The sequence below is a fragment of the Rana temporaria genome, chromosome 1 (assembly GCF_905171775.1).
Source record: "Rana temporaria chromosome 1, aRanTem1.1, whole genome shotgun sequence".
Classification (NCBI taxonomy): Eukaryota; Metazoa; Chordata; class Amphibia; order Anura; family Ranidae; genus Rana; species Rana temporaria.
In genome coordinates, this window is record NC_053489.1 from 62,214,989 (window position 1) to 62,241,091 (window position 26,103).

Consider the following 26,103-nt stretch of genomic DNA (forward strand, 5'->3'; position numbering starts at 1 on the left):
TTGACATCATTGATCGTGCTTCCCTATATCAGGGAACACACGATCAATGACAGCGCAACAGTGAAGAACGGGGAAGCTGTGCTTACATACAGCTCTCCTCGTTCTTCAGCTCCGGGGACCGATCACGGGACTTCAGCGGCGATCAGGTCAACGGGTCCCGCGGCCACGGAGCTTCGGACCCAAGGTCGCGGGTGCACGCTGGCACTTAAAGAGGACGTACAGGTACGTGCTTGTGCCCAGCCGTTTGCCATTCTGCCGACGTATTATTGTGCAGGAGGCGGTCCTTAAGTGGTAAAGAAAATCACTTGATTTTCCCATCAACACAGTCAGTGTTATTGGGGGAATCCCTCCCGCTGAGCTATTGTGTTCTCCTGGCAGGCGGAGCTGTCCTGGCTGGGAGAATACACAGTGATTATTTGCCAGTGCCTATAGCCGCTGGCAATAAATCGCATGGAAAAATCCAATCAGCCTGCCCATTCATGGTTTAAATCTCGGCCGTTCCCTGCTCAACCGGCAGAGATATTGTCTATGGCCGGCTTTAAAGTGTAACTGTAGTCAGAAAATGAAGTCCTTCCAGATGACCTTCAGGCTTTGCAGGTACAGTGGAACCTTGGATTGCGAGTATAATCTGTTCCAGGAGAATGCTCATAATCCAAAGCACTTGCATATCAATGCGAGTTTCCCCATAGAAGTCAATTTGTTCCACATTGACTTTTATGGCATACAATACTGCATGTGGCCAGAGAGCCTCGGAAATACTCAGGGACAGCTTGGCTGATCTCAGAAACCCTCAGAAAGGTTCGGAAACACTCAGGAACAGAGTATTTCTAAGTGTTTTTGAGTATTTCCGAACGGCTCGGAACAGCTCTAAATGTCATCGGCGCCCCCACATCTCTGGCCATTAACTTGAATTCTGCTTGTTTTGCGAGACAACACTTGCAAACCGAGTCAAAATGTGTTTTTTAAAATTGCTTGTTATTCAAAACGCTCATTAACCGTGTTACTCATAAACCAAGGTTCCACTGTAGAACTATGTAAAAAAAAAATATGTATCAAATCCAGTAATACACAGTCTCACCCTGCTCTGCATATGCTCAGTTGCTCTAAATTTTTAGGCACTTCTGAGTTTGTAAAGGCCGATCTCCTGAACAGCCTTAGGTTCCATGCACACTAAGGCTCATAAACGGGCCGTTTTTGGGAGTTTGGATGTTTTATTTTTAACAGTTATAACCTGCCCTCTATGTTATTTTATGTGTTCATGCAACACATGGATGTTTTTGGACATTTATCAGCAGGATTAAAAAAATAGTGAAGGGCGTAATAAGAATATGTGCTAAATACAATAATAAAGTGCCAAGTGTCAGATCAAAAAATGGTTAAATGTCCATATACATTATATGTAAACCATATATTAATTCAATCATTCTTTATACTCCAACACATGTTTTGTAAAGTGCAACAAGCTTCAACTCAAAGTGCTTCACCCGAAGAGACATATAATTGAGCTCACCAGATATCCTAGGCCACAAAAGTCACCACCAGGCTTGCAAAGAAAATCTTTCCTCAGTAGGCTTTTCCTCCTATGGCATGGGAGAGTACTCCCCAAACAGCATAAACTTTTGTCTATATACGTCCGTGGCCCCTTTTCCTTCCGTCTGCAAAGTTTGGGTCCTCCCAACGTGTTTCGTCCTCAAGGTACATCATCTGGGGTATCCTGGGACGATATGTCCTTGGGACGAAACGCGTCGGGAGAAAACCCCACTGATAGCTACTACTTTGCACAAAGCGCTTGTACATCCATCTAATGTAAGTGTTCTTGCAACACTAAAATTTTCAACATTCAACACAGAGTTATGCTATGTGAATGTTTTTTTCTTCCTAATCTATGTACACACCCTTCCATCCACATCTGGGATTTTTTGGACCATCATGTCCTGTGAGATTATCGGGTAACCAGCTATCTTCGTCTGTATTATACTCAATGCCTCTGCCGTTTGGTCACTCTTGCTACAGCCATTGGAGACACATACAGGAGTGCCCAGGTTCCATCGTGGTTTTACCAACAAAGCTCTGTTGACCCATCTGAACGTAGGTTCTCCTGGATTTAAAACTCTCTGGTTAAACCCCTTACCTATCGGTGGTGGTTTCTCTTCATGTAATTCATTTCAACGCTCCTTCAACTCTAAACTCTTTGAAGTTATCACCAGGCTTTGGAATTCACCAATATTATTGCTGGACTATTCTATAGTCAGATTTGTATTTTTACACTATTCGTGTTTTTCACATATGACATTTATATATTTATGTGGACATTTTTACTTCACTTTTATTGTCATATTTGTAATTTGAAGTTTTATGCCAACCTAACTTAAAGCGGGAGTTCACCCAATTGAGTTTTTTTTTTTTCCCTTAGATGGATGCTCGTTTTGTCTAGGGGAATCGGCTAGTTGTTTTAAAATATGAGCCGTACTTACCGTTTTCGAGATGCATCTTCTCCGTCGCTTCTGGGTATGGGTCTTCGGGAGCGGGCGTTCCTTCTTGATTGACAGTCTTCCGAGAGGCTTCCGACGGTCGCATCCATCGCGTCACTAGTAGCCGAAAGAAGCCGAACGTCGGGGCGGCTCTATACTGCGCCTGCGCACCGACGTTCGGCTTCTTTCGGAAAATCGTGACGCGATGGATGCGACCGTCGGAAGCCGCTCGGAAGACTGTCAATCAAAATAGGAACGCCCAGTCCCGCAGCCCATACCCGGAAGCGGCGAAGATGCATCTCGTAAACGGAAGTACGGATCATATTTTAAACAACTAGCCGATTCCCCTAGACAATACGAGCATGAAGCTAAGGGGAAAAAGTGTCAATGTGCGGGTGAACCTCCGCTTTAATTAGCGCTACACTCTTTTTTTTGCTATTTGTCTATTTGCAGTGTAAGTGGCTTACCTATAGGGCAGCGCGGTATTTTTCTGTATATTATTCTTGGTAATATAGTGTATGTTTAACAGGTTACTGAGCATCTATGATCTCATAAAACAGTTTCACCGTGCTCGCTGTAGTATTTGATACTAAAACTGAACACTGAAGCAATCATATTGTCCCATGGGGCACATTTGTACAAAAAAAAACTGTCAAGGAAAAATATCAGCAATGCTACATGTCCAACACTGTGGAAAAGACTAATCTGGTAATGTTATAAAGCAGGGATCTTCAAACTATGTCCCTCCAGCTGTTGCAGGACTACAAATCCCATTACACATCGTAAAACTCTAACATTCACAGACAGGACAAGGCATGATGGGAATTGTAGTTCCTGAACAACTGGAGGGCCGTAGTTTGAAGACCCCTGCTATAAGGCCTCATGTACACTTAAACTACTTTTTTACCGACAGCTGCAGGAAAACATAAAACACGTCAAAATCTAAATGCGATTTTACCGCAATTTTGCAGCCAGTAGTCAAACCATTCCTATCCTAAAACACGATTCTTCTGCGTTCAGGACAGGGCAGCTGAACCTCACCTAACCACAACATTCTCTGCATTAAGATAAAAAGCTTTGTGTGTGCAGTAGCCCCCCTCAGCACCTTTATTACTTACCTGAGCTCCATCTGTCCAGCGATGTCCATGATTGTCTCGGCTGTCCGAGACTCTCCGTCCTGATAGGCTGAGACACAGCAGCGGCCCCATTGGCTCCCGCTGCTGTCAATCAAAGTTAGCTAGACAATCAGGAGAGTAAGGTGGTGGGGTCAGGCCAGGGCTCCGTGTCTGAATGGCCACAGAGAGCTGTGACTCGGCTCTGGTACCCCCATAGCAAGCTGCTTGCTGTGGGGGCACTTGACAGATGGGAGGGGCCAGGGGCAGCGAAGAGGGATCCGAGAAGAGGAGGATCTGTGCTGCTCTGCACAGAGGAGGTAAGTATGGCATGTTTGTTATTTTTATAGAAAAACAAACAAGACTTTACAATCACTTTGTAATCAGACGTGCTGCGCGATTCAGTCAGTCCTCTCTGAATTTAATAGGGTTACTTGATAAATTACTACAGACAGAAAAGCAGAAACCAAAAAAGATCCAAGGCTTAAATAGATTAAAAATTATAACATTATCTAGGTGATACAAGTCCATCATAATAGTGTAGGAAAAGGACAGACCAACAGCCATCTAGAAACTGGCAGCAGTACGCTTGCCTGGTTGCAGTTTACCCCATTAGGGGAGTGTTCTTTTTCACAAGTTACTAATTATTGCTCCTACCTAGTAGTAGCCATTAGTATTCCTTGAGAAGCTGAATACAAAGTCAGTACAAAAGTGGCACCTACCTCTAATTCAACATCAGCGCGCACATACTGTCGTGTCTTTGGATGATTGAGAAGGTGAAGGACAGTGGTGATGAGAGCCTCATTTATTCGGCTTAACTGGCAGTCAATCACATTTTTCAGGATAGTACTGAGACCACCTCTAAGCGCCACAACTTCTGGGTTCTGAAGTGCTGGATCAAGAACAAAAAAATAAATAATTGTTACAGGAAACAGCTACAGGTAAATAATGCCTCACTGAAAGCCAATATAAATAATTAGGTGACTGACAAATTGCAAACAAGAAATATACAAAAAATGTGAGCAAAGGCAGGGGTCAACGTCATTTTAACACAGAACATCCTTGTTAGCCATGATATAGCTTTAATATAGCTTTAGCCATGATATAGTTTTAACCATGATATAGCTTTAGCCATGATATAGCTTTAACCATGATATAGCTTTAACCACGATATGGCTTTAATATAGCTTTAGCCATGATATAGTTTTAACCATGATATAGCTTTAGCCATGATATAGCTTTAACCATGATATAGCTTTAACCATGATATAGCTTTAACCATGATATAGCTTTAACCATGATATGGCTTTAACCATGATATAGCTTTAACCATGATATGGCTTTAACCATGATGTGGCTTTAATATAGCTTTAGCCATGATATAGCTTTAACCATGATATGGCTTTAACCATGATGTGGCTTTAATATAGCTTTAGCCATGATATAGCTTTAACCATGATATGGCTTTAACCATGATATGGCTTTAACCATGATATGGCTTTAACCATGATCTAGCTTTAACCATGATCTAGCTTTAACCATGATCTAGCTTTAACCATGATCTAGCTTTAACCATGATCTAGCTTTAACCATGATATGGCTTTAACCATGATATAGCTTTAACCATGATATGGCTTTAACCATGATATGGCTTTAACCATGATGTGGCTTTAATATAGCTTTAGCCATGATATAGCTTTAGCCATGATATAGCTTTAACCATGATATGGCTTTAACCATGATATGGCTTTAACCATGATATGGCTTTAACCATGATATGGCTTTAACCATGATATAGCTTTAACCATGATATAGCTTTAACCATGATGTGGCTTTAATATAGCTTTAGCCATGATATAGCTTTAACCATGATATGGCTTTAACCATGATATGGCTTTAACCATGATATGGCTTTAACCATGATATGGCTTTAACCATGATATGGCTTTAACCATGATATGGCTTTAACCATGATATAGCTTTAACCATGATATAGCTTTAACCTCAATATGGCTTTAACCATGATATGGCTTTAATATAGCTTTAGCCATGATATAGCTTTAGCCATGATATAGCTTTAACCATGATATGGCTTTAACCATGATATGGCTTTAACCATGATATGGCTTTAACCATGATATAGCTTTAACCATGATATAGCTTTAACCTCAATATGGCTTTAACCATGATATGGCTTTAACCATTATCTAGCTTTAACCATGATCTAGCTTTAACCATGATCTAGCTTTAACCATGATCTAGCTTTAACCATGATATGGCTTTAACCATGATCTAGCTTTAACCATGATCTAGCTTTAACCATGATATAGCTTTAACCATGATATAGCTTTAACCATGATATAGCTTTAACCATGATATAGCGTTAACCATGATGTAGCTAAATAGAAGCGCAGAAAAACATTTGGAAAGGAACATTCGTTTTTAAACTGAAATACAAGGGAACAACTAAATAGACAGATGAAGTACACATAAAAAAGCTTTACTTGTCCCTTCCCTACCGTGAGATAGAAGAATAAAAAGAGGAAGTAGCAGACTGAGGAGCTAATCAATCATTTCTTTAACTCTTCACCTCCTATCAGCATGTCCTTTGTTAGCACCTGAGCACTGCAATAAAACCAACTGGTTCCATGTGCAGCTCAGTTTTCTGAGTTCTGCTGTACAGCGATTGCAAGAGGGTAACACCCTGGTCAAATCCAAGTCTTTGCTCTGCTTAAAGTGGATCTCCATGTTTAATGTCCATTTAGTTTGTTTGGTCCAAAGCAGACACAAAAAAAAAAAATAGAGTTACGTACCGGTAACGTCTTTTCCAGTAGTCTTTCAGGACAGCCCACAATTGAGAGATACTCCTCCTCTTCCTCTAGGAAACACTGCGCCAGCCCATAAATACTCACAGCCCCCTGCCAGACCTCTGTATTTATACGAGCACCTCCGGTCAGCTGGGGAGACACAAGAACATGTTAATAACATACAATTACATATCAACATCATGTCCTGGTCTTGAAATCAGACTTCCTCTATTCGGGTGGGTACCCAGGGCTGTCCTGAAAGACTACTGGAAAGACGTTACCGGTACGTAACTCTATTTTTCCCCTCCCGTCTTTCAGGACAGCCCACAATTGAGAGGATAACCGAGAACTTACCAACTAGGGTGGGACTATGGCTTGCAAAACCTTTCGTCCAAAGGCTTGCTCACCTGCCGAAACCAGGTCACCCTGTAGTGTTAACGAAGGTGGTGTAGCTGGACCATGTTGCTGCTTTGCAACTCTGTTCCGGCGTTGCTCCCGCTCTTTCTGCTTGAGAGGTTGCCAGCGCTCGAGTGGAGTGTGCTTTAATTCCTGTAGGGATATCCCTACCAGCCAAAGTGTATGCTTGCTCAATGCTTAGTCTTAGCCACCTGGCAATAGTGCGCCTGGATGCTTTGCATCCCTTCCTGGTTCCAGAAAATAAAACAAATAGTGAGTCTGACCGTCTAAACGGTTTAGTCACCCTCTAAATAATGTAGGATACTCTCCTAACATCAACGTACTGAAACGTCGTTCCCTTTCCCCCGAAGGGTTGGAACAAAAAGAGGGTAAAACTATATCTTGACTCCTGTGAAACTTTGAAGTCACTTTAGGAAGAAAGGCTGGATCGGTCTTGAAAACGACCCGATCCGGGAAAATACACAAAAAGGGGGTCTGATCGATAGAGCTTCTAGCTCGCTGACCCTCCTAGCAGTGGTCACTGCAACCAAAAAAGCTGTTTTTAAGGTTAAATCCCTTAGAGAACAATTATCTAAGGGCTCAAAGGGAGTACCCGTTAGGGTACGCAATACAAGAGGACAGGTCCCAACTGGGGAAGGGTGGCCCTCGAGCTGGTCTCTGTCTGGATAGTGCTTTAAAGAACCTGACTATCCAGGGGACTGGTGGCCAGAGGTTTTTCTAAATACACCGTAAGTGCCGAAACCTGCCCTTTAAGGGTGCTAAACCGAAAGACCCTATCTGCCCCACACTGAAGAAATTCTAAGACAGCCGTGGGGCTTTGTAACAGAACAGGGGCAATTTACACTCCATTCGTTGAAACGAAGCCAACCTTCTTGTAAATTTTGCGGGTCTCCTTTTTTCTACTATTAAGGAGGGTGGCAATTAAACCTTCGGAAAATCCCTTGGATCTTAGTATGGCTTCCTCAGTAGCCACGCTGCTAGTCTCCACCTGTGGACTTGTGGACATAGGACTGGGCCCTGTGATAGAAGATCCTCCCGCTGAGGTAGAAATAAGGGTGGTTCTGCCGCTAACTGTTTGAGGACTGAGAACCATGCCCTCTTGGGCCAGTAAGGAGCTACCAGGACTAGAGAGGTGGGTGGCTCTGATTGGAATTTTCTCAGTACTGCTGGAAGAAGTACCGGAGGTGGGAATGCATAGCATCTTCCGAACTTCCAGCTTTGGGACAGGGCAACCACTCCCTTGCTCCTTCTCCTTTGTTCAGGGAGAAGAAACAGGGGATCTCGCATTTCTCTTGAGGCGAAGAGGTCCCACCTCCAGAGTTCCCCATCTCTTGTTCAGGAGATGAAAGGACCTCCTGGTTGAGGGCCCACTCGCCCTCCCTCAGCTGCCTCCGGACTGAGGAAGTCTGCTGTTATGTTTTCTTTCTCCCCTCAGAAAGACCGCCGAAAGGGAGAGGGTGTGGATCTCGCCCAGCCCAGAATCTCCGCTGTCAGGACCGACAAACTTTCGCTTCTCGTGCCGCCCTGCTTGTTAAATAGGCTACGGCCGATGAATTGTCCGATCTCACCTGAATGTGGTGCCCCTGGAGTTCCCTCCTGAAAGAACCTGAGGGCTAGGCCCACTGCCCTCAGCTCCTTCCAATTGGAAGATCTTTTTAGATCTTGGAGACCCCAGGTACCCTGCGCTGGAAGGGATCCAGTGCGCTCCCCAGCCCTTGCCGCTTGCGTCTGTGGTTACCACCCGAGACACCGGATAATCCACAGACGTCCTTGGGTTATGTTGGTGGCCTTTCTCCACCACCAGAGGGATCTTTTTACCTGAAGGGGTACTAGAATCAAGGAGTCTAGGGCTTCTAGGCTGTGATCCCAGACCCTTAGTAGGAAGGCCTGCAGTGGGCGAAAGTGAATCCCTGCCCACTGTACGGCTGGAGGCAGATGCAGCAGACCTAGCGTTGACATCAGGGACCTTAGTGACACCTGTTGATTGTTTTTTGGAGGGAAGCTACTGCTCTGTCCAATTTCCTGACTTTCTCTACCGGGAGGAACACTCTTGAGAGAGTAGAGTCCAGCAGGTACCCTAGGTAAGTGATCTGTTGGATGGAATTAAACTGGACTTGTATAGGTTCAGTAACCACCCTAGGTCTGTTAAAACCTTCTTGGTCACTTCCAGGGTCCCTGGATAGCTGCTCTGGCGAGCTGCGAAAAGTAGCAGGTCGTCCAGATAGGCTATGATGGATATTCCCTGAAGTCGCAGAAACGCTAAGGGTTCTGCCAGGATTTTGGTAAAAATCCGGGGCGAGAGGATAGCCCGAATGGCAGAGCCTGGAACTGGAGGTGTACAATCGTTCCCTCTAGGTCCACGGCCAATCGCAGATAACTCTGAGAATTCTCCGCGATCGGGACGTGTAAGTATGCGTCTCTGAGGTCCAGAGATACCATGAAACAATTGAGGGGAAGGAGGGCTCTGACTGTATAATTGATTCCATACGGAATTTCCTGTATGAAATGGAATCTGTTCAAGGTTTTAGGTTTAGGTTAACCTGTATTTTCCCGAGGGCTTCTTTACCACAAGATGTGTGAATTAAATCCCCTTCCTTCCTCTGCCCTTGGAACTCTAGGATGACACTCTGATCCTCTAGTTCCTTAGAGCTCCCATACAAGCTTCGGATTTCTCCTTGTTCCTGGGTAGATGGGTGACTAGGTATCTCTGGGGGGGAGGTGATGAAAATTCCAGTCGGTATCCCCCTCTTATGACCGCCAGGACAAACTGGTTTGGGGAGATTGATTCCCATTGTGGGAGAAAGGTCCCCAGTCTTCCTCCCACCCTGACTAAACAAGTCATGGGTTTTTAGGGGGCTGGACAGAGGGTGAAAAATCGCTCCACCTCTGCCTCTGCCCCTGGGGGTCCAAACCTTCTTTTGGCCTGCTGGTTTGGCCCCTTTTTGCTTATGCGGACGAAACCCCCTTCCTGCCTGTAACTGTGACTCTCTTTTTAGAGGAAAGGCTTTCTTTTTGTCCGCCGTGCGGTCTAGTACTGCTTCAAGGCCTGGCCAAAAAGCAGGTCCCCTGTGAAGGGAATACCACATAACTTGGATTTAGAGGCGCTGTCGCCAGTCCAAGTCTTGAGCCAGAGGGCCCTTCTGGCTGAGTTAGCCAGAACCGCCGATCTGGCCGACATGCGGACTGACTCCGCTGAGGCATCCGCTATATAAGCGACTCTTGCAGGATAGTAGGGAAGGAGGCTAATATAGTTTCCTATCCGTACCAGCTTCATGTGCTCCTGAATTTTAGAGAGCCAGTGCTCCAGATTGCGAGCCATTACTGTGACGGCAAGTTCTGGTTTAAGATTCCCCATAGTAGAATCCCAACATTTCTTTATAGGGAATCCATTCTTTTGTCCATAGCATCGGACAAAACCCCCATGTCCTCGAACGCTAAATCCGTGTTCCTGGACACTTGGGAGAAGGCGGCGTCTAATTTGGGGCTTTTGTTCCAAACAGATAAAGGATCCTCTGAGAAAGGGAATCTCCTCTTTAGGGATCTAGAAAAAAAGGTTTCCTTTCAGGATCCTGCCACTCCTTCTTAATGGTCTCAACCAGTATATCATGTACTGGGAAGACCTTTCTCTCTTGCTCCTCCAGACCCCTGTACATTCGATCATGGAGGGTAAGAGGTTCTTGTCGGTTTGGATACCAAGGGTTGTGTAAACTGCCCCTAAGAGGTCCTCTACCTCATCCAGTGACAATTTGTACCTAGAGGGCTTCCTGGACTCCCCGTCCTGGTCCTCTCCCTCTGACCCCTCTTGAGAATCAGAGGTGGCACTATCTGGAGGAACCTGTTCCTCTTGGAAGGGCCTGCGGAAACATCTGCCATAGCTGCTGCAATGGGTATGACAGGAGCAGGACCCTGAGCCTGTGGCTGGGTTGTAACCTGGGTAGGGACAGCCAAAGGCTGTAACCTCTCAAACAGAGATTGAATGAGGAGAACGTGGATGACAGTTCTTTAACAGAGGCTGCAAGTCCGACTCCTGTTCTAATTCATTTTCCCTGACCAGGGATTGAATGCAATCCCTACATAGGACCTTAGTCCATGTTTCTGGGAGGACATCCCTACAGGAGGCACACTTCCCGTTTTTTCAATGGCTTTCTGAAACACAGAAAGGGCAGAAAACAACAGTTATAAAAAATTTAAAAAATTTAAAAAAATTAAAAAATTTGGTTACAACCCTGGGAGTGCACCTAGCCCCCTATAAACCCTGGGACTAAGGACTCCCCCTCCCCTGGCCACCCAGGGGGCTTGCCTCCCCATGCATTGAACCCTACATGGAGAGGCAAACCTAGCTAGAGAGCGCCCCTCCCCAGGGTACTCTTACCTTAGGGCTCGCTGGAGGTAGCGTCAGTTGTCAGGGCTGGCTCTGGAGATGCTGCCGACATGACTGCAGGTGGCTGCTTGCTGAGAGTTTCTCCTCGCCTGTGCGAGATCCGACTCCCTCCAGCGTCCGCCCGGACCTCCTATCAGCACCGCGACCCGGAACCGGAAGTCGCGGTTCAAAGGGAGACATCCGCTCTACGCCGGAAATGACGTCACCCGCCGTCCAGCCCGCTCGGTTCAAAAAAAATTCTTTGCGGCCTGTAGTACAGGGCGAGCCTGGATGTCCCCCCCGCTGCGCCCCGCTGGACGAGATAGGGGTCCCCCGCAACCAGGAGCCGCGCTCGGCGTGGAAGGGGTGGGCTAATGGTGGGCCTGCACCGCACCAGGGATTCACCTGGAAGCCTCTGCTTCCTTAAGGTAAATATAGATGGCCTCAGTCCTCTGCCTGAATTGGCCTAGGTTCCCATGCACAGTGTCTCCCCACCGGAGGAAACACTAATACTGAGGTCTGGCAGGGGGAGTGAGAAATTTATGGGCTGGCGCAGTGTTTCCTAGAGGAAGAGGAGGAGTATCTCTCAATTGTGGGCTGTCCTGAAAGACGGGAGGGGAAAAAAAGATTTACTGCACTAACAGGTGTGCTTGCTGGAAGCACTGTATGAACTCTTTGTAGCCTCAGTTACATATAGTATGCAGTGCTGTTCTCCGGCAGAGGGATGGGAACTTCCTACTCCCAGAACAAAACTAAGTGACACACTGCCATTCAGAGGAAGCTCTGTATTCTATGAATAAATACAAATCTTCCTCTGATTGGCTGAAGCAGAGAGGTGGGCAGAGGACATCACAATCTCCGTCTCAACCATTCATAGGAAGCTTTGTATTTATTAATAGAATACAAATCTTCACATGAATGGCTGAGCGCCACTCAGCCTGACTTCCATTTCTTTTCGGGAGTGGGACAGGAATACCTCAACTCACTACCGGAACAAAGCTCTGTATAGTGTATGTAGCTTAGGCATCATACAGTTAATAAAGCGCGCCTAGCAAGCGCAGTAAATTGTTTGAGCCAATGATTTAAAGGGACATTAAAAGGTAGAGATTGACGAATCAGGTATACACCAAAAAAGCATTGGATTCGGTGGAGTGGGGGTTTCTCTTCTCTCTTATGACTAGATTGGGATTTGGGTCTAGATTCATCTCATGGGTAAGACTTCTGTATACAGACCCCAGAGCCTGTGTTAGAGGTAATGGACTTATATCTGACACGTTTAAAATACATAGAGAAACCTGACAATGTTGTCCCCTAACACCGCTCTTATTTGCGCTGGCCATTGAACCATTGGCTGCTAAACTACGAGAGGAGGATGATGGTATTAAGGGCATGCAGATAGGGGGATCTCGAAGGGAGTGTTTCTCTATATGCGGACGATATGCTCATGTACCTTTGTTGTCGGCCGCTTTTGGGTTCAGAGACTTCTCTGGATTCCATATTAAATGGTCTTAAGCCTCATACACACGATCAGATTATACAACAGGAATTGTGTGATGACAGGCTGTTGTCAGAAAATCCGTTTGTATGGTCCATTGGACAATTGTTGTCAGATTTTCCGAACAAATGTGGGATAGCATGCTTTAAAATTGTCCGCAAACAATTGTGTGTTGTCGGATTTTCCCGATCGTGTACACAAGTCCATTGGACAAAACTCCAAAGTACAAACACGCATGCTCAGAAGCGATGCTCGCCATTTCACACAACATTAGCAGAAGTTGCCCAAAGGGTGGCGCCAACGAGCTGAAAAACCACGTAGTTTTGTGTTTGTTGGCCAACAATTTTTTGCCGTTTGTATGCAAGACAAGTTTGCGGCCAACGCCCTTCGGACAAAAGTCCTACGCTTTGTCAGCAGAAAATCAGATTGTGTGTATGAGGCTTAAGTCAACACCATTTCCATTGGACCCACAACCCTTAGGCCCCTTTCACATTGAGGCGTTTTTCATGCGGTACAGCGCTAAAAATAGCGCTGCTATACCGCATGAAAAATCATGCCCTGTAGTGTTCAATGTAAAAGCCCGAAGGCTTTCACACTGAAGCGGTCCAAAAGTCCTGCTAGCCGCATCTCTACTGCGGTATAGGAGCGGTGTGTTCATCGCTCCTATACCGTGCCTTCCCATTGAAATCAATGGGAAACCGCGCAATACCGCCAGCAACGCGGGCGGTATTAAGCCTTTTTCGGCCGCTAGCAGGGGTTAAAACCTCACCGCTAGCGCCCGAATATCGCGGTAAATACGACGGTATAGCGGCGCTACAAATAGCGCGGCTATACCGTCACCGCGGCTCCACGCCTCAATGTGAAAGAGGTCTTAGTAATTCCTGCTCACTGTCCCATCACGGTTTCCTCAAAGTTTAAATATCTAGGAGTAAACATTCAAATGCCGGTGGACTCCTTTGTGGAGTTAAATTTGTGGCCCATAATCAGAATATTTAGAGACAGAGTACAAAAATGGAAAGATTTACCCCCTGACATTACTAGGTAGAGTGACTATATATCCCAAAAAAACAAACAAACATTTCAACATATTTATTCACTACTGAACTCTTTTCTCTGGGGCTCCAAGGCTACCAGAATTTCCTTGGACACACTACAACTACCGATTAATAGAGGCGGCTTGGCACTACCAGATCTCCGCCTTTACTATTTTGCATCCCAATTGGTATATATTTACTGGCAGATGTTTCCACAAATGAATAATGCTGCAGTAGCAGTGGAGGCAGCGGCTGCATCTTCGTATGAAGCCCTACTGAACTTTTTCTCTAGAGCAGGGATCCTCAAACTATGGCCCTCCAGCTGTTGTAGAACTACACATCCCATGAGGCATTGTAACACACTGACATTCACAGACATGACTAGGCATGATGGGAATTGTAGTTCCTGAACAACTGGAGGGCCATAAATTGAAGACCCCTACTCTAGAGGGAAGGTCCCTACGCTGGGGGGCAGAATAATGACCAATCAGTTATGAGCTGACATTTGGAAACCTGCAAGCCACTGTAGCTGCAATATCCACCAACTGACTGTTTGTAGTTCTGATTCCCACAGGAGTTGTAGAGATGTCAGGTATGTAAACAATGCTGATTGCTAGGCAGGACTGAATGGGTACAATTCGAATATAGTCTCTGCATTATGCTGCTATAAACTGTGGGTGGTGATCACAAAACACAGTACTTCATACTTGCCTGTTTACTGTCCACAAAATCGCCCAGAAGCTACACGGGACATGTAGTTTCCGGAAATGACATGCGTTGCACACCAGAGGATCCTCCTGGTGCCCAGATATCGCAAAAAGCTTTAGAGTGAAAGGATGACATCACAGGTTTTTTTTTTTTTTTTTTTTTGCAGTTATCGGCAAAACGTTTACAATACGTAAAGTGCGGGTGTATTGGCTACTGTGAGACATTCTAAATTTGGGGAAGTGTGTTGATTCTCAAGCCTTACCTTCCCCCTTTCTTGCTCCCATGCCATCCCCTGTATGTTGATGGGCTATTAAGGATTGCTGCAATTTGATTTTTAATAATCACAATAGCATTTCCTCTAAATTTGAATGTAAAACCTCTTATTTCTAGAGAAAAAAAAAACATGGCGATAGCTGTGCATGTAGTGGACTTCAGAAAGCGGGAGTTGTGTTGGCTCCTCTTCTTCTTTTCGGGAGGCCATTGACCTTACCTAGTTCACAGATGATTGCGATACAGGCCCGAACCATTCTGTCCCTTTCTTGGAGGCCATCATTTCCAACTGCTATCAAGGAATTGGTAAGAGAACTAGGGAATAAGGAAGCATTCACAGTAATCATCTGCAAAACACAAGCAAACGATTACATAAGCACAGTTGTCGGCAGCCTCGGGAACACAGATTAGTTGATGTCAAGCCAGATTAGCATTCAGTGCTTACTCAAGTACACTCCAACTGTATCTCTATGGAACAATTACTTTACATAAGAGTTATGCAAAGGGGACTGCAAATGTTATGCTAAGAACTGGCGGATCACCAGATGAAAAAAAAAAAAAAGATAACTAATGCAGCCATCACATCTAAGAATGGGTAAGCTGCAATATAATAAATGTTTGCCTTTGGGTTTACCACCACTTTAAAATGCAAAAATCAAACAATCTACCATCAAAACGTAAAACCTGCTAACATCGGGTTGCCTTGAACGGTTTGAATATTATTGAGATTTTTTTTTTAAACCGGGGAAAACTTTGTGATAGTTTACGCACTTTTGTGCACAGGCACATTGTAAATAATGGGCTACATTTTAGCTCCATTAAAACAAACAAAAAAATGCTGTACTGAGCTTTTTCAAGCTGCAGTGTGCTAAAGGCTCAAGGTTTTTTACCTTTGTGCATTCTATGCATGATGTTAAAAAAGCCCCCCCCCCCCCTTATACTTACCTGAGCTCCATCTCAATCCTGTGATGTGGATGAGAGCAGAGGCTCTCCCAGGTCTCTCTCTCTCATTACTGGTTCACACAGCAGTTGGAGCAATTGGCTCCTGCTGAAGTCAATCACAGCCAGTGAGCCAATGTGGAGAGAGCTGGGGGCGGGGCCAAGTCACGCTGTGTGTGTGTGAATGAACACCCAGAGCGTGGCTCGGGAGCAAGCTTAGCAAAAGGCTTGCTATTGGGGCCACTCGGCAGGGGGGAGGAGCAAGGACCGCTGGCAAAGAACCCAAATAAGAAGAGGATCAGGGGCTGCTCTGTGCAAAGCCATTACACAGAACAGGTATGACATGTTTGCTTTATTCTTTACTAGCTGAATACCCGGCGTTGCCCGGTCTTCCTATCTTAACCTTTTGGGGAGGAAAATCAGAGTAATATAAATATACCCATCTTTTATATAAGGGTGTAGGTAAGGGTTAATTTAACTGTCATATATTTTTATTTGGCATATAAGTAATATGTGTACCAGGTATTATTGAAATATCTCCAGGCGTACAGAAGTTATGTGGGAACATACATTTCCCATTGATTTGCATGGGACTTTAAACAAAAACCCCGACCCTCACAAATGGGGGTAGTTAAGGGATAAATTAACTATCCTATAGTTTAAGTGGACATATAAGTAACATGTGACCAAGTGTTATCGAAATATCTACAGCCGTTTGGAAGTTATGAAGTAACATGTATTTCCCATAGAGTTGAATGGGACTTTAAAGAAAAACCCCGACCATGGCAAATAGGGGTGGTTAAGGGTTAAACCGCCTATCCTATGTTTGTTGCTGACATATAAGTAACATGTGTGCCAAGTTTCATGTTAATATCTTTAGCCGTTTGGACGTGATGCTGGAACATACATACATACATACACACACACACACACACACACACACACACACACACACACACGTTGAGTTTTATATATATATATATATATATATATATAGATTTATTTTTATACAAACTTACCTTTAGACCCCTTTCACACTGGCACCGCTCCACGTTAGCAGTGCTTTTCGGGCCACTAGCAGGGCGCTTTTAACCCCCCGCTATTGGCCGTAGAAAGTGTTAAATGCGCCGCTGCCGAAGCGCTCTGCAGGCGCTTCGGCAGCGGTACCCATTCATTTCAATGGGCAGGGGTGGTGGAAGATCGGTGAATACACCACTCCTAAACCGCTCCAAAGATGCTGCTTGCAGAACTTTTTCTAACGTCCTGCAAGCGCACCGCCCCAGTGTGAAAGCACTCGGGCTTTCGCACTGGGGCTGCGATTTACAGGCGGCATTTTTAGCCCTTTAGCACCTGAAAAATGCCTCAGTGTGAAAGGGGTCTTCAAATCACTTTAATAGTACACCTGGTATTTTTAGAAGTTGCTAAACTAGTTCTCTGACAACTAGAGGTGTCTGAAAAAAATAAGAAAATAAACTTTACAAATCTTCACATCCCCTGGGTGCCCTGAGACCTGGGGAACTCTATTATGCTAACTCCATCTACCTCTAGTAAAGTCGACTGTGGGCCTGCCCCTCCTTGCACCCCATTACTGTCTCATTGGTATGGAGAGAAACCTCATTGACTGAAGGCAGCAAAAGGCAAGGCAGTTTATAAACTTAAAAAAAAAAAGAAGATTACTCTATATGGACCCTAGATCAGGCCAGAGCAAAATGTATTAAAAAAAATGTGGCCAACGATAAAAAACAAAATAGGAAATAATGTAATCTTTCTATTTACAACAGCACCATGACGAATAATTTAGACCCCTTTCACACTGAGGCGTATTTCAGGCGCTTTAGCGCTAAGAATAGTGCCTGTAAAGCACCTGAAAAAAAAGCCTCAACTGCAATCCCAGTGTGAAAGCCTGAGTCAAGTGATTTCACGCTGGGGCGCTGTGCTGTCAGGGCATCAAAAAAAGTCCTGCCAGCAGCTTCTCTACATACACCGCCCCTGCCCATTGAAAATCAGTATAGCGCCGCTTTTAACCCTTTTTCATCCGCTAGCGGGGGTTAAAAGCGCCCTGCTAGCGGCTGAAAAGCGCAGCAAAAATGGTAAACCGCCGCTATACTGCCGACACCTGAACGCTTTCAGTGTGAAAGCAGTCTTAGTGACAGCAAAAATAATGTAATTCTACTACCCCTACTAATAATCAAGCCTAGAAGAAAAATAAACATTATACATAGATACGGGCTGTCTAAAGGAAAATCTAGGACACAGTAAAAATGGAAAGTGCCGACTACATCAGCAAGAGTGGCAATACACGTGTATCTATAGGAAACAATGGGTCTCTAGCTGGTGCTGGAGAATGCATTACCTATGCATTAAAGGAACACTAAAGGTTTGTTTTTTATTAGATCAATCGATTGCTGTAAGCTAGAGCATTTTAATATCACTTACCTTGTTTTTGCTTTTGACCTCCAAAATACAGTACTCCAGGTTTGAAAATGCCATTTCCTGTCACTCCTCTTCTTGCTTTCCACCAGCATCTGAGCCGTTTTGCATGGTGGAAAGCAGAATGTGCTCACCCCCTCCCTATGACTACAGCCCTGGGTGAAGATGCTCTCTTATCCCTCACAGGCATGGAGGCTGAGCCTAATGGGAACTGTAGTTCCCATTAGGCCGTGATGTAGCAAGAATGAATGCGCACCGCAAACCAGGAAGTCAGTGAGAATAATGATTCAGGAGTGACGGAGGTGAATAAAACAGTTCGATTTCAACAGGTATCAAACTAGTTATAATGCAAAACATTACTTTTTACTTTATCAGCTACTGTCAGACTTTAATTTAAGAGGAAATAATTGTTGTCTTTACAACCCCTTTAAACTTGGGTTCAGCTTTACATCCCCACCCCAAGAATTTGCTTGATCTAATGAACCGAGAGCAGAGGTCACATGAGGACGTGTACACACATACACAACGGCAGCAGTACAGACTGTGTTTATATAGTCAACAGATGACTGTAGATGTGCAACCAAAGCAAGTTCTGTTTTGGTGCATATGTATGAAACAAAGAATGTTTGTCGAGTTCCAGACATGCTGCACTGATGAAGCACGCTGACCGAATTTCCCACATCCAAAGCAACACATTACACACAGGACTCAACAACATTATCCACTGCTTTCATTTGAAAACTATTTGAAATGGGTACAGCAAGCATGTCATACACACCAAATGGAAGATGAGAAGATCTGCCCCAGGAAACTAGAAGAGATTTATAGCGTGTGGAGCCATAGCAACAAAACAGAATCGAAGGGGAAAATCTATATATATATATATATATATATATATGCAGCTAGTGCCATTCTATAAGAAGATTTCCAGAACTCACAATTTTAAAAGAAGATTCTACTTTTGCAATTAAATCGTTATGTGAATATTGTGTGTGTGTGTGTATATGTATGTGTGTATGTATGTATGTTCTAGATTGTAAGCTCTAACGAGCAGGGCCCTCTGATCCCTCCTGTATTGATTTGTATTGTGACTGTACTGTCTTCCCTGATGTAAAGCGCTGCGCAAACTGTTGGCGGTATATAAATCCTGTATAATAATAATAATGATGTATGTATGTGTGTGTGTGTATATATGTGTATATGTATGTATATATATATATATATATATATATATATATATATATATATATATATATATACACACACACACACACATATATATATATATACACACACATATATATATATACACACACACACACACACATATATATATATATACACACACACACACACATATATATATATATACACACACATATATATATATACACACACACACACACACATATATATATATATACACACACACACACACACACACATATATATATATATATATACACACACACACACACACACACATATATATATATATATATATATATACACACACACACACACACATATATATATATATATACACACACACACACACATATATATATATATATATATATATACACACACACACACACACATATATATATATATATATACACACACACACACATACATACATATACACCAGCTCTCAAAATTTATTGTGGGCTGCCTGGGAGCAGGGGGGGGGGCAAGCAAGGAGAGGAGAGTCGCCGTCGTCTGGTTGTTCATAGCGCGGGGAACATAACAGCTTTCAATTCAATAGCCGTGTTCCCCGCCGCACACGTCATATACAGCCCCTTGTCCGGGATTTGATGGGTGATCTGTCTATCAAAGTTTCCCGGACAAGGGGGAGGGGCTGTATATGACGCGCGCGGCGGGGAACACAGCTATTAAATTTAAAGCCGTTATGTTCCCCGTGGTTTGAACAACGCTCCGGCGGCTCCGGCTCCTCTCCTATCCAGCACAGGTAGGCTGCAATTGTGGGGGGAACTCTGGCTGCAATTGTGGGGGGAACTCTGGCTGCAAAATGGGGCCATTTTGCTGCATTGGGGACACATGCTGCATTGGTAGACATGGGCAGGCTGCATTTTTGGGCACGTATAAAGTTGTTGATAATATTTATTTTTATAACTTAACTCTGCATAAAACATTTAAGTGTCATTTCATGAGATTTATGAGGGCGTGTCTAGGGGCAGGATTAGGGGGCGGGACATGGTAGGGGTTGGGCGGGGCAACTGGTGGCGAGTATGCCTTGAGGCCTGGCTAGTAGCTCAGGACTTGACATTTTTAGCCCTGTATACACATATACATATACACACACACACCAGTGTTAATTTTGTAGACTAAAGCTGACTAAAACATTTTAGTCGACCAACTTAATACCATTTTAGTCAACTAAAATACGACTAAAACTAAAACAATTGAGATGATTAAAATGGGACTAAAACTAAAATGCCATTTTAGTCAAAAAGACTAAAACTAAATTGAAATCTGACATCAAAATTACCACTGGTCTGTAGTGCATGTTCATACCTCAATACCATAAATAACATATGAGATTTTTCACTCCAGCAGTATGTAATAAGTTTGGAAATTGTAGAGAAATGCTCAAATAATGCATTACAATTTACCTACATCCATTAGATTTTAGATGACTTAAATTAGTTTTAGTTGACTAAAATGTCCTGGAGATTTAATCGACTAAAACTTAAACAATTGTCAAAATGCCATTTTAGTCCTAAGACTAAGACATTAAACCTAAATTTGCTGCAAAAATTATCACACACACAGTGTGTAAGTAAGACCCCCTTTCACACTGAGGCGTTTTATCGCTAGAAATAGCGCCTCTCATGCCTCCCCAGTGTAAAAGCCAAAGTGCTTTCACAGTGGGGCGGTGCGCTTGCGGGACGGGAAAAAAAATCCTGCAAGCAGCATCTTTGGGGCGGTGCGGCAGCGCTGTATACACTGCTCCCAAAACGCCCTGCCCATTGACATGAATGGGCTTCAGCAGCGCCGCAACACGGACGCTTTTAATCCTTTCTTTGGCTGCTAGCGGGGGTTAAAAGCATTCCACTAGCGGGCGAAAGAGCGCCACTAAAACTAGCGCGTCGCTTTACCGCTAAAGCACCCCAATGTGAAAGTAGCCTAAATGAACGTAAGAGAATTAATAAGTAGGTATGTACTGTACCTTTCTGACAAGTCGAAGTGCTTGCGTCCTCTCTACTTCATTGCTTTGCTGAATATCTACGCACCTAAGAGGCAAAACAAACGCATGATTATCATGAGGATAAACAGTCAAAATCACAGTTTATACCGAAATTCTGCTCTTATGGGTTATCAGAAGAAGAAAAGAGCATGAGAGGGAGGAGTCAGTGCTCCAACTCATTGAACCTGAGCTACTGAACTCTATAAACAGGAGGTAAAAGGAATTTGTGAAAGAAAACCCAAAGCGTCACCTACTGGTTGGATATAATAATACATATGATTTTTACACATAATAGTTTATATTCACCCGACCATAATAAAGAAAATATACAAAAATACTATACATTCACCCAAATGTAATTATTTTTGAAAATATCTTTACTACCAATACAATAAACTTTTCACTGCATCCATTTTGCCTGCTCATTCTATCCCAGTACCATATTTGCAACAATAGTTCACAAGGGAAGAGGAATCCGGGGAATTGATTACTTTAAGTTGCAATTTAACTTTTTTTTATACTGCCATGGCCGCATACCACAGACACAGCTGTTAAAATGGCTTTTTAAATTTCTGACTTTATTTAACCACTTGCAGACTGCCCACCAAACTGCGGCAGAGCACGCTCCAGACCCAGAAGTGTCCACTCGATGTCCATCGGCACCCGCCGATTACACAGGCAGAAAGATAATCTGCCTATGTAAACAAGGCAGATTGCCGTTCTGTCAGAAGGGAAGGTATTGATCCTGTGTTCCTGCAAAGCAGAAACACGGATCTTTGTCTTCCCCTATCTCCTCCACAGTGTGTAAGCACAGGCTAGGCACACGGTTAACCCTTTGATCACCACTGATGTTAACCCCTTCCCAGCAAGTGTCATTAGTACAGTGACAGTGCATTTTTGTTTAGCACTGATCACTGTATTAGCGTCACTGGTACCCAAAAAAAGTGTCAAAAGTCCCAGTTAAGTGTCCGATTTGTCCACCCCAATATCGCAGTCCCGCTAGAAGTTGCTGATTGCCGCCATTACTAGTAAATAAATAACATTATTCCATAGGTTTGTAGACCCTGTAGGCTTTTACGCATACCAATCAATATACGCTTATTTTTACCAAAAATTACCAAGAATACATAATGGCCCAGGTTAATGAAGAAATTCGATTTTTTTTACTTTTTTTTATTGGATATGTTTATAGCAGAAAGTAAAAAATATTGTATTGTATTGCATGCCCTCACATACAAGGAAAAGCATTGCTATCTTTCAGTAGATATTAAAAAGGAGTGTTTTTTTCCCCCCTTGCAAAATGTGCTAGTATACATCGCATACTAGCACATTATGTGACACCTAATTGAAAACGAAGCCTGCGTCGTCCCCGCTGGAGGCCGCATCCATCTTCGCCTGTCTTTCTTCCGGGGCCGCGGACTCCAGGTGTGTAACTGGCCGGAGCCGCTAGTCATGGCACAGACTTCTGAAGAAACGGCATCCTTTAAAAACGCATGCGCAGATGACATCTTCAGCGCAGTATACAGTTAATATCTCCTAAACGGCGCACGTTTAGGAGATATTTACAGTACCTATAGGTCATCTTTATTACAGGCTTACCTATAGGTACAAAGTATACAGGAAGGTTTACTTCCTCTTTAAAGACAAAAATTTATCGGGGTACTGCTTGAGTACAACAGACATTGCTAAATGTTCCCTATAACATAACATCATTTTTTTTTCTATCACAAATTACAACTCCAGTATACAGCCGTTTTCCCTTTACTACAGCGACCAAATATTATTCTAGCGGAGCTTTACTTTGACAATATTTCAATACTGAAAGTGAACCAGAAATAGTTCAGATCAAGTCAGAATGTCACTTACCTGGCTATTAAGTAATCTACTTTTAAAGTTAGCACCTTCTGTAAAATACTGGAATCTCTAATAAGATAGCGGAGGGCGCGGAGGCCGGCTGCTCGCACTTCTTTCGCTTCATTTAACAAAGCTAATCGCAAACTGGAAAAAATAAATAAATATCGTTAATTTCAGCGATTCTTTACACATCTGTCCACATTTAAAAATGTACTTACATCTATCGGCCAATTCATAATTTAGATAAGTGGTCCCCAAACTGCTGCCCTTTGCATGCCTTTATCTGGCCCTTGAGGTGCTATTCCTCTTACAATCCTCCCACTGACACCAACAATGAAGTAGTGTTAATTTAGTCGACCAAAATAAAACTATTTTAGTTGACTAAAATACGACTAAAACTAAAACTCAGATGACTAAAACGAAAATGGCATTTTAGTCAAAATACTAGGACTAAAACTAAATTGAAATTTACCATCAAAATTAACACTGCAATGAAGAAACGTTCTTTCCTTACCACCAATGGTGGGACACTATTCCATCTCCCGGACACCAATGATGAGGCACTATTCCTACCACCGACACCAATGCTGGGGCACTATTCCATCCCCCAGACACCAATGATGTGGCATTATTCCTCCCACTGACACCAATGATGTGGCACTATTCCTCCCACTGACACCAATGATGGGGCACTATCCTCCCACTGACACCAATGATGGGGCACAATCCTCCCACTAATACCAACGATGGGGCATAATTCCTTCCACTGACACAAATGATAAGACATTCTTTCCATTGACACCAACAATGGGGCACTATTCCTCCCACTGACACCCATAACGGGGCACCATTTCTCTAATACCAATGATGGGGCACTATTCCTCCTCCTCCTGACCACATGTGCTTTTTTTGTTTACTCCTGAGGCATTTTATACTTCCACTGGCCTAAGTCCGGCCCTCCCAATGTCTGAGGAACTACTAGTAAACTGGCCCCTTGTTTAGAAAGTTTGCAGACCCTGCTTTAGATGTACAACCTGTCAATTAAAACATTTTCTAACATTCTTCAAAACTGATCACACATCTTATAGTCATGTTGTTCAATGCCTTGTGATAGCAATAAAGCCGACCCCCCCCCAAAACAATTAAAGGTAGAATGTAAAAAAATAAATAAAAAAAATGAAATAACATTTTAAAAAATGTTTGAAGCGCGCCATCCCCTTGTGCTCACATTCAAATGCAATAATGCATGTAGGTCGTGAACGCATATGTAAACAGCGATCGCACCACACGTGAGGTATCGCCACCAACGTCAGAGCAATAATCTTAGCACCAGACCTCCTATGCAACTCTAAACTGGTAACCTGTAAAGGCACTTAAAGCGGGGGTTCACCCTTAGAGGCACTTTTTCCCCTTAGATTCCTGCTCGTTTTGTCTAGGGGAATCGGCTAGTTGTTTTAAAATATGATCCGTACTTACCGTTTACGAGACGCATCCTCTCCGTCGCTTCCGGGTATGGGCTGCGGGAATGGGCGTTCCTTCTTGATTGACAGTCTTCCGAGAGGCTTCCGACGGTCGCATCCATCGCGTCACGATTTTCCGAAAGAAGCCGAACGTCGGTGCGCAGGCGCAGTATAGAGCCGCACCGACGTTCGGCTTCTTTCGGCTACGAGTGACGCGATGGATGCGACCGTCAGAAGCCTCTCGGAAGACTGTCAATCAAGAAGGAACGCCCGCTCCCGAAGACCCATACCCGGAAGCGACGGAGAAGATACATCTCGAAAACGGGTAAGTACTGCTCATATTTTAATACAAATAGCCGATTCCCCTAGACAAAATGAGCATCCATCTAAGGGGAAAAGGGCAAACATTAAATAAATGGGTGAACTCCCGCTTTAAAGTGTCACCTATGGAGATTTTGTAGGCATCGTAGTTTGGGATCATTCTACAGGTGTACACAATTTGAAAGCATCATGTTAGGTAGGGTTGTCCCGATACCACTTTTTTAGGACCGAGTACAAGTACCGATACTTTTTTTCAAGTAGTCGCCGATACCGAATACCGATACTTTTTTTTAAATGTGTCCCCAAATGCAGCCATGTCCCCCACAAATGCAGCAATGTCCCCCCACATCCAGCAATGTCCCCCCACATCCAGCAATGTCCCAATATCCAGCATTGTCCCCCATATCCAGCAATGTCCCAATATCCAGCATTGTCCCCCATATCCAGCAATGTCCCAATATCCAGCATTGTCCCCCATATGCAGCAATGTCCCCCGTATCTAGCAATGTCCCCCGTATCTAGCAATGCCCCCCGTATCCAGTAATGTCCCCCGTATCCAGTAATGTCCCCCGTATCCAGCAATGTCCCCCGTATCCAGCAATGTCCCCCGTATGCAGCAATGTCCCCCACATCCAGCAATGTCCCCCACATCCAGCAATGTCCCAATATCCAGCAATGTCCCAATATCCAGCAATGTCCCAATATCCAGCAATGTCCCAATATCCAGCAATGTCCCAATATCCAGCAATGTCCCAATATCCAGCAATGTCCCAATATCCAGCATTGTCCCAATATCCAGCAATGTCCCAATATCCAGCAATGTCCCAATATCCAGCATTGTCCCAATATCCAGCATTGTCCCAATATCCAGCATTGTCCCAATATCCAGCATTATCCCAATATCCAGCAATGTCCCAATATCCAGCAATGTCCCAATATCCAGCATTGTCCCAATATCCAGCATTGTCCCAATATCCAGCATTGTCCCAATATCCAGCATTATCCCAATATCCAGCAATGTCCCAATATCCAGCAATGTCCCAATATCCAGCATTGTCCCAATATCCAGCATTGTCCCAATATCCAGCATTGTCCCAATATCCAGCATTGTCCCAATATCCAGCATTATCCCAATATCCAGCAATGTCCCAATATCCAGCATTGTCCCAATATCCAGCAATGTCCCAATATCCAGCATTGTCCCAATATCCAGC

The 26,103-nt window shown here is 43.9% G+C and overlaps 1 protein-coding gene across 1 annotated transcript in view; it reads right to left on the reverse strand.

Annotated features, from left to right (window-relative positions):
- Positions 1-26,103, reverse strand: part of RICTOR (RPTOR independent companion of MTOR complex 2) — a 214,684-nt gene that overhangs the window by 88,770 nt on the left and 99,811 nt on the right. The window contains 4 exon segments of the mRNA XM_040338626.1: positions 4,306-4,475; positions 14,895-15,021; positions 21,237-21,300; positions 23,121-23,252. Of these exon segments, the coding sequence (XP_040194560.1) occupies positions 4,306-4,475; positions 14,895-15,021; positions 21,237-21,300; positions 23,121-23,252 (493 nt within the window).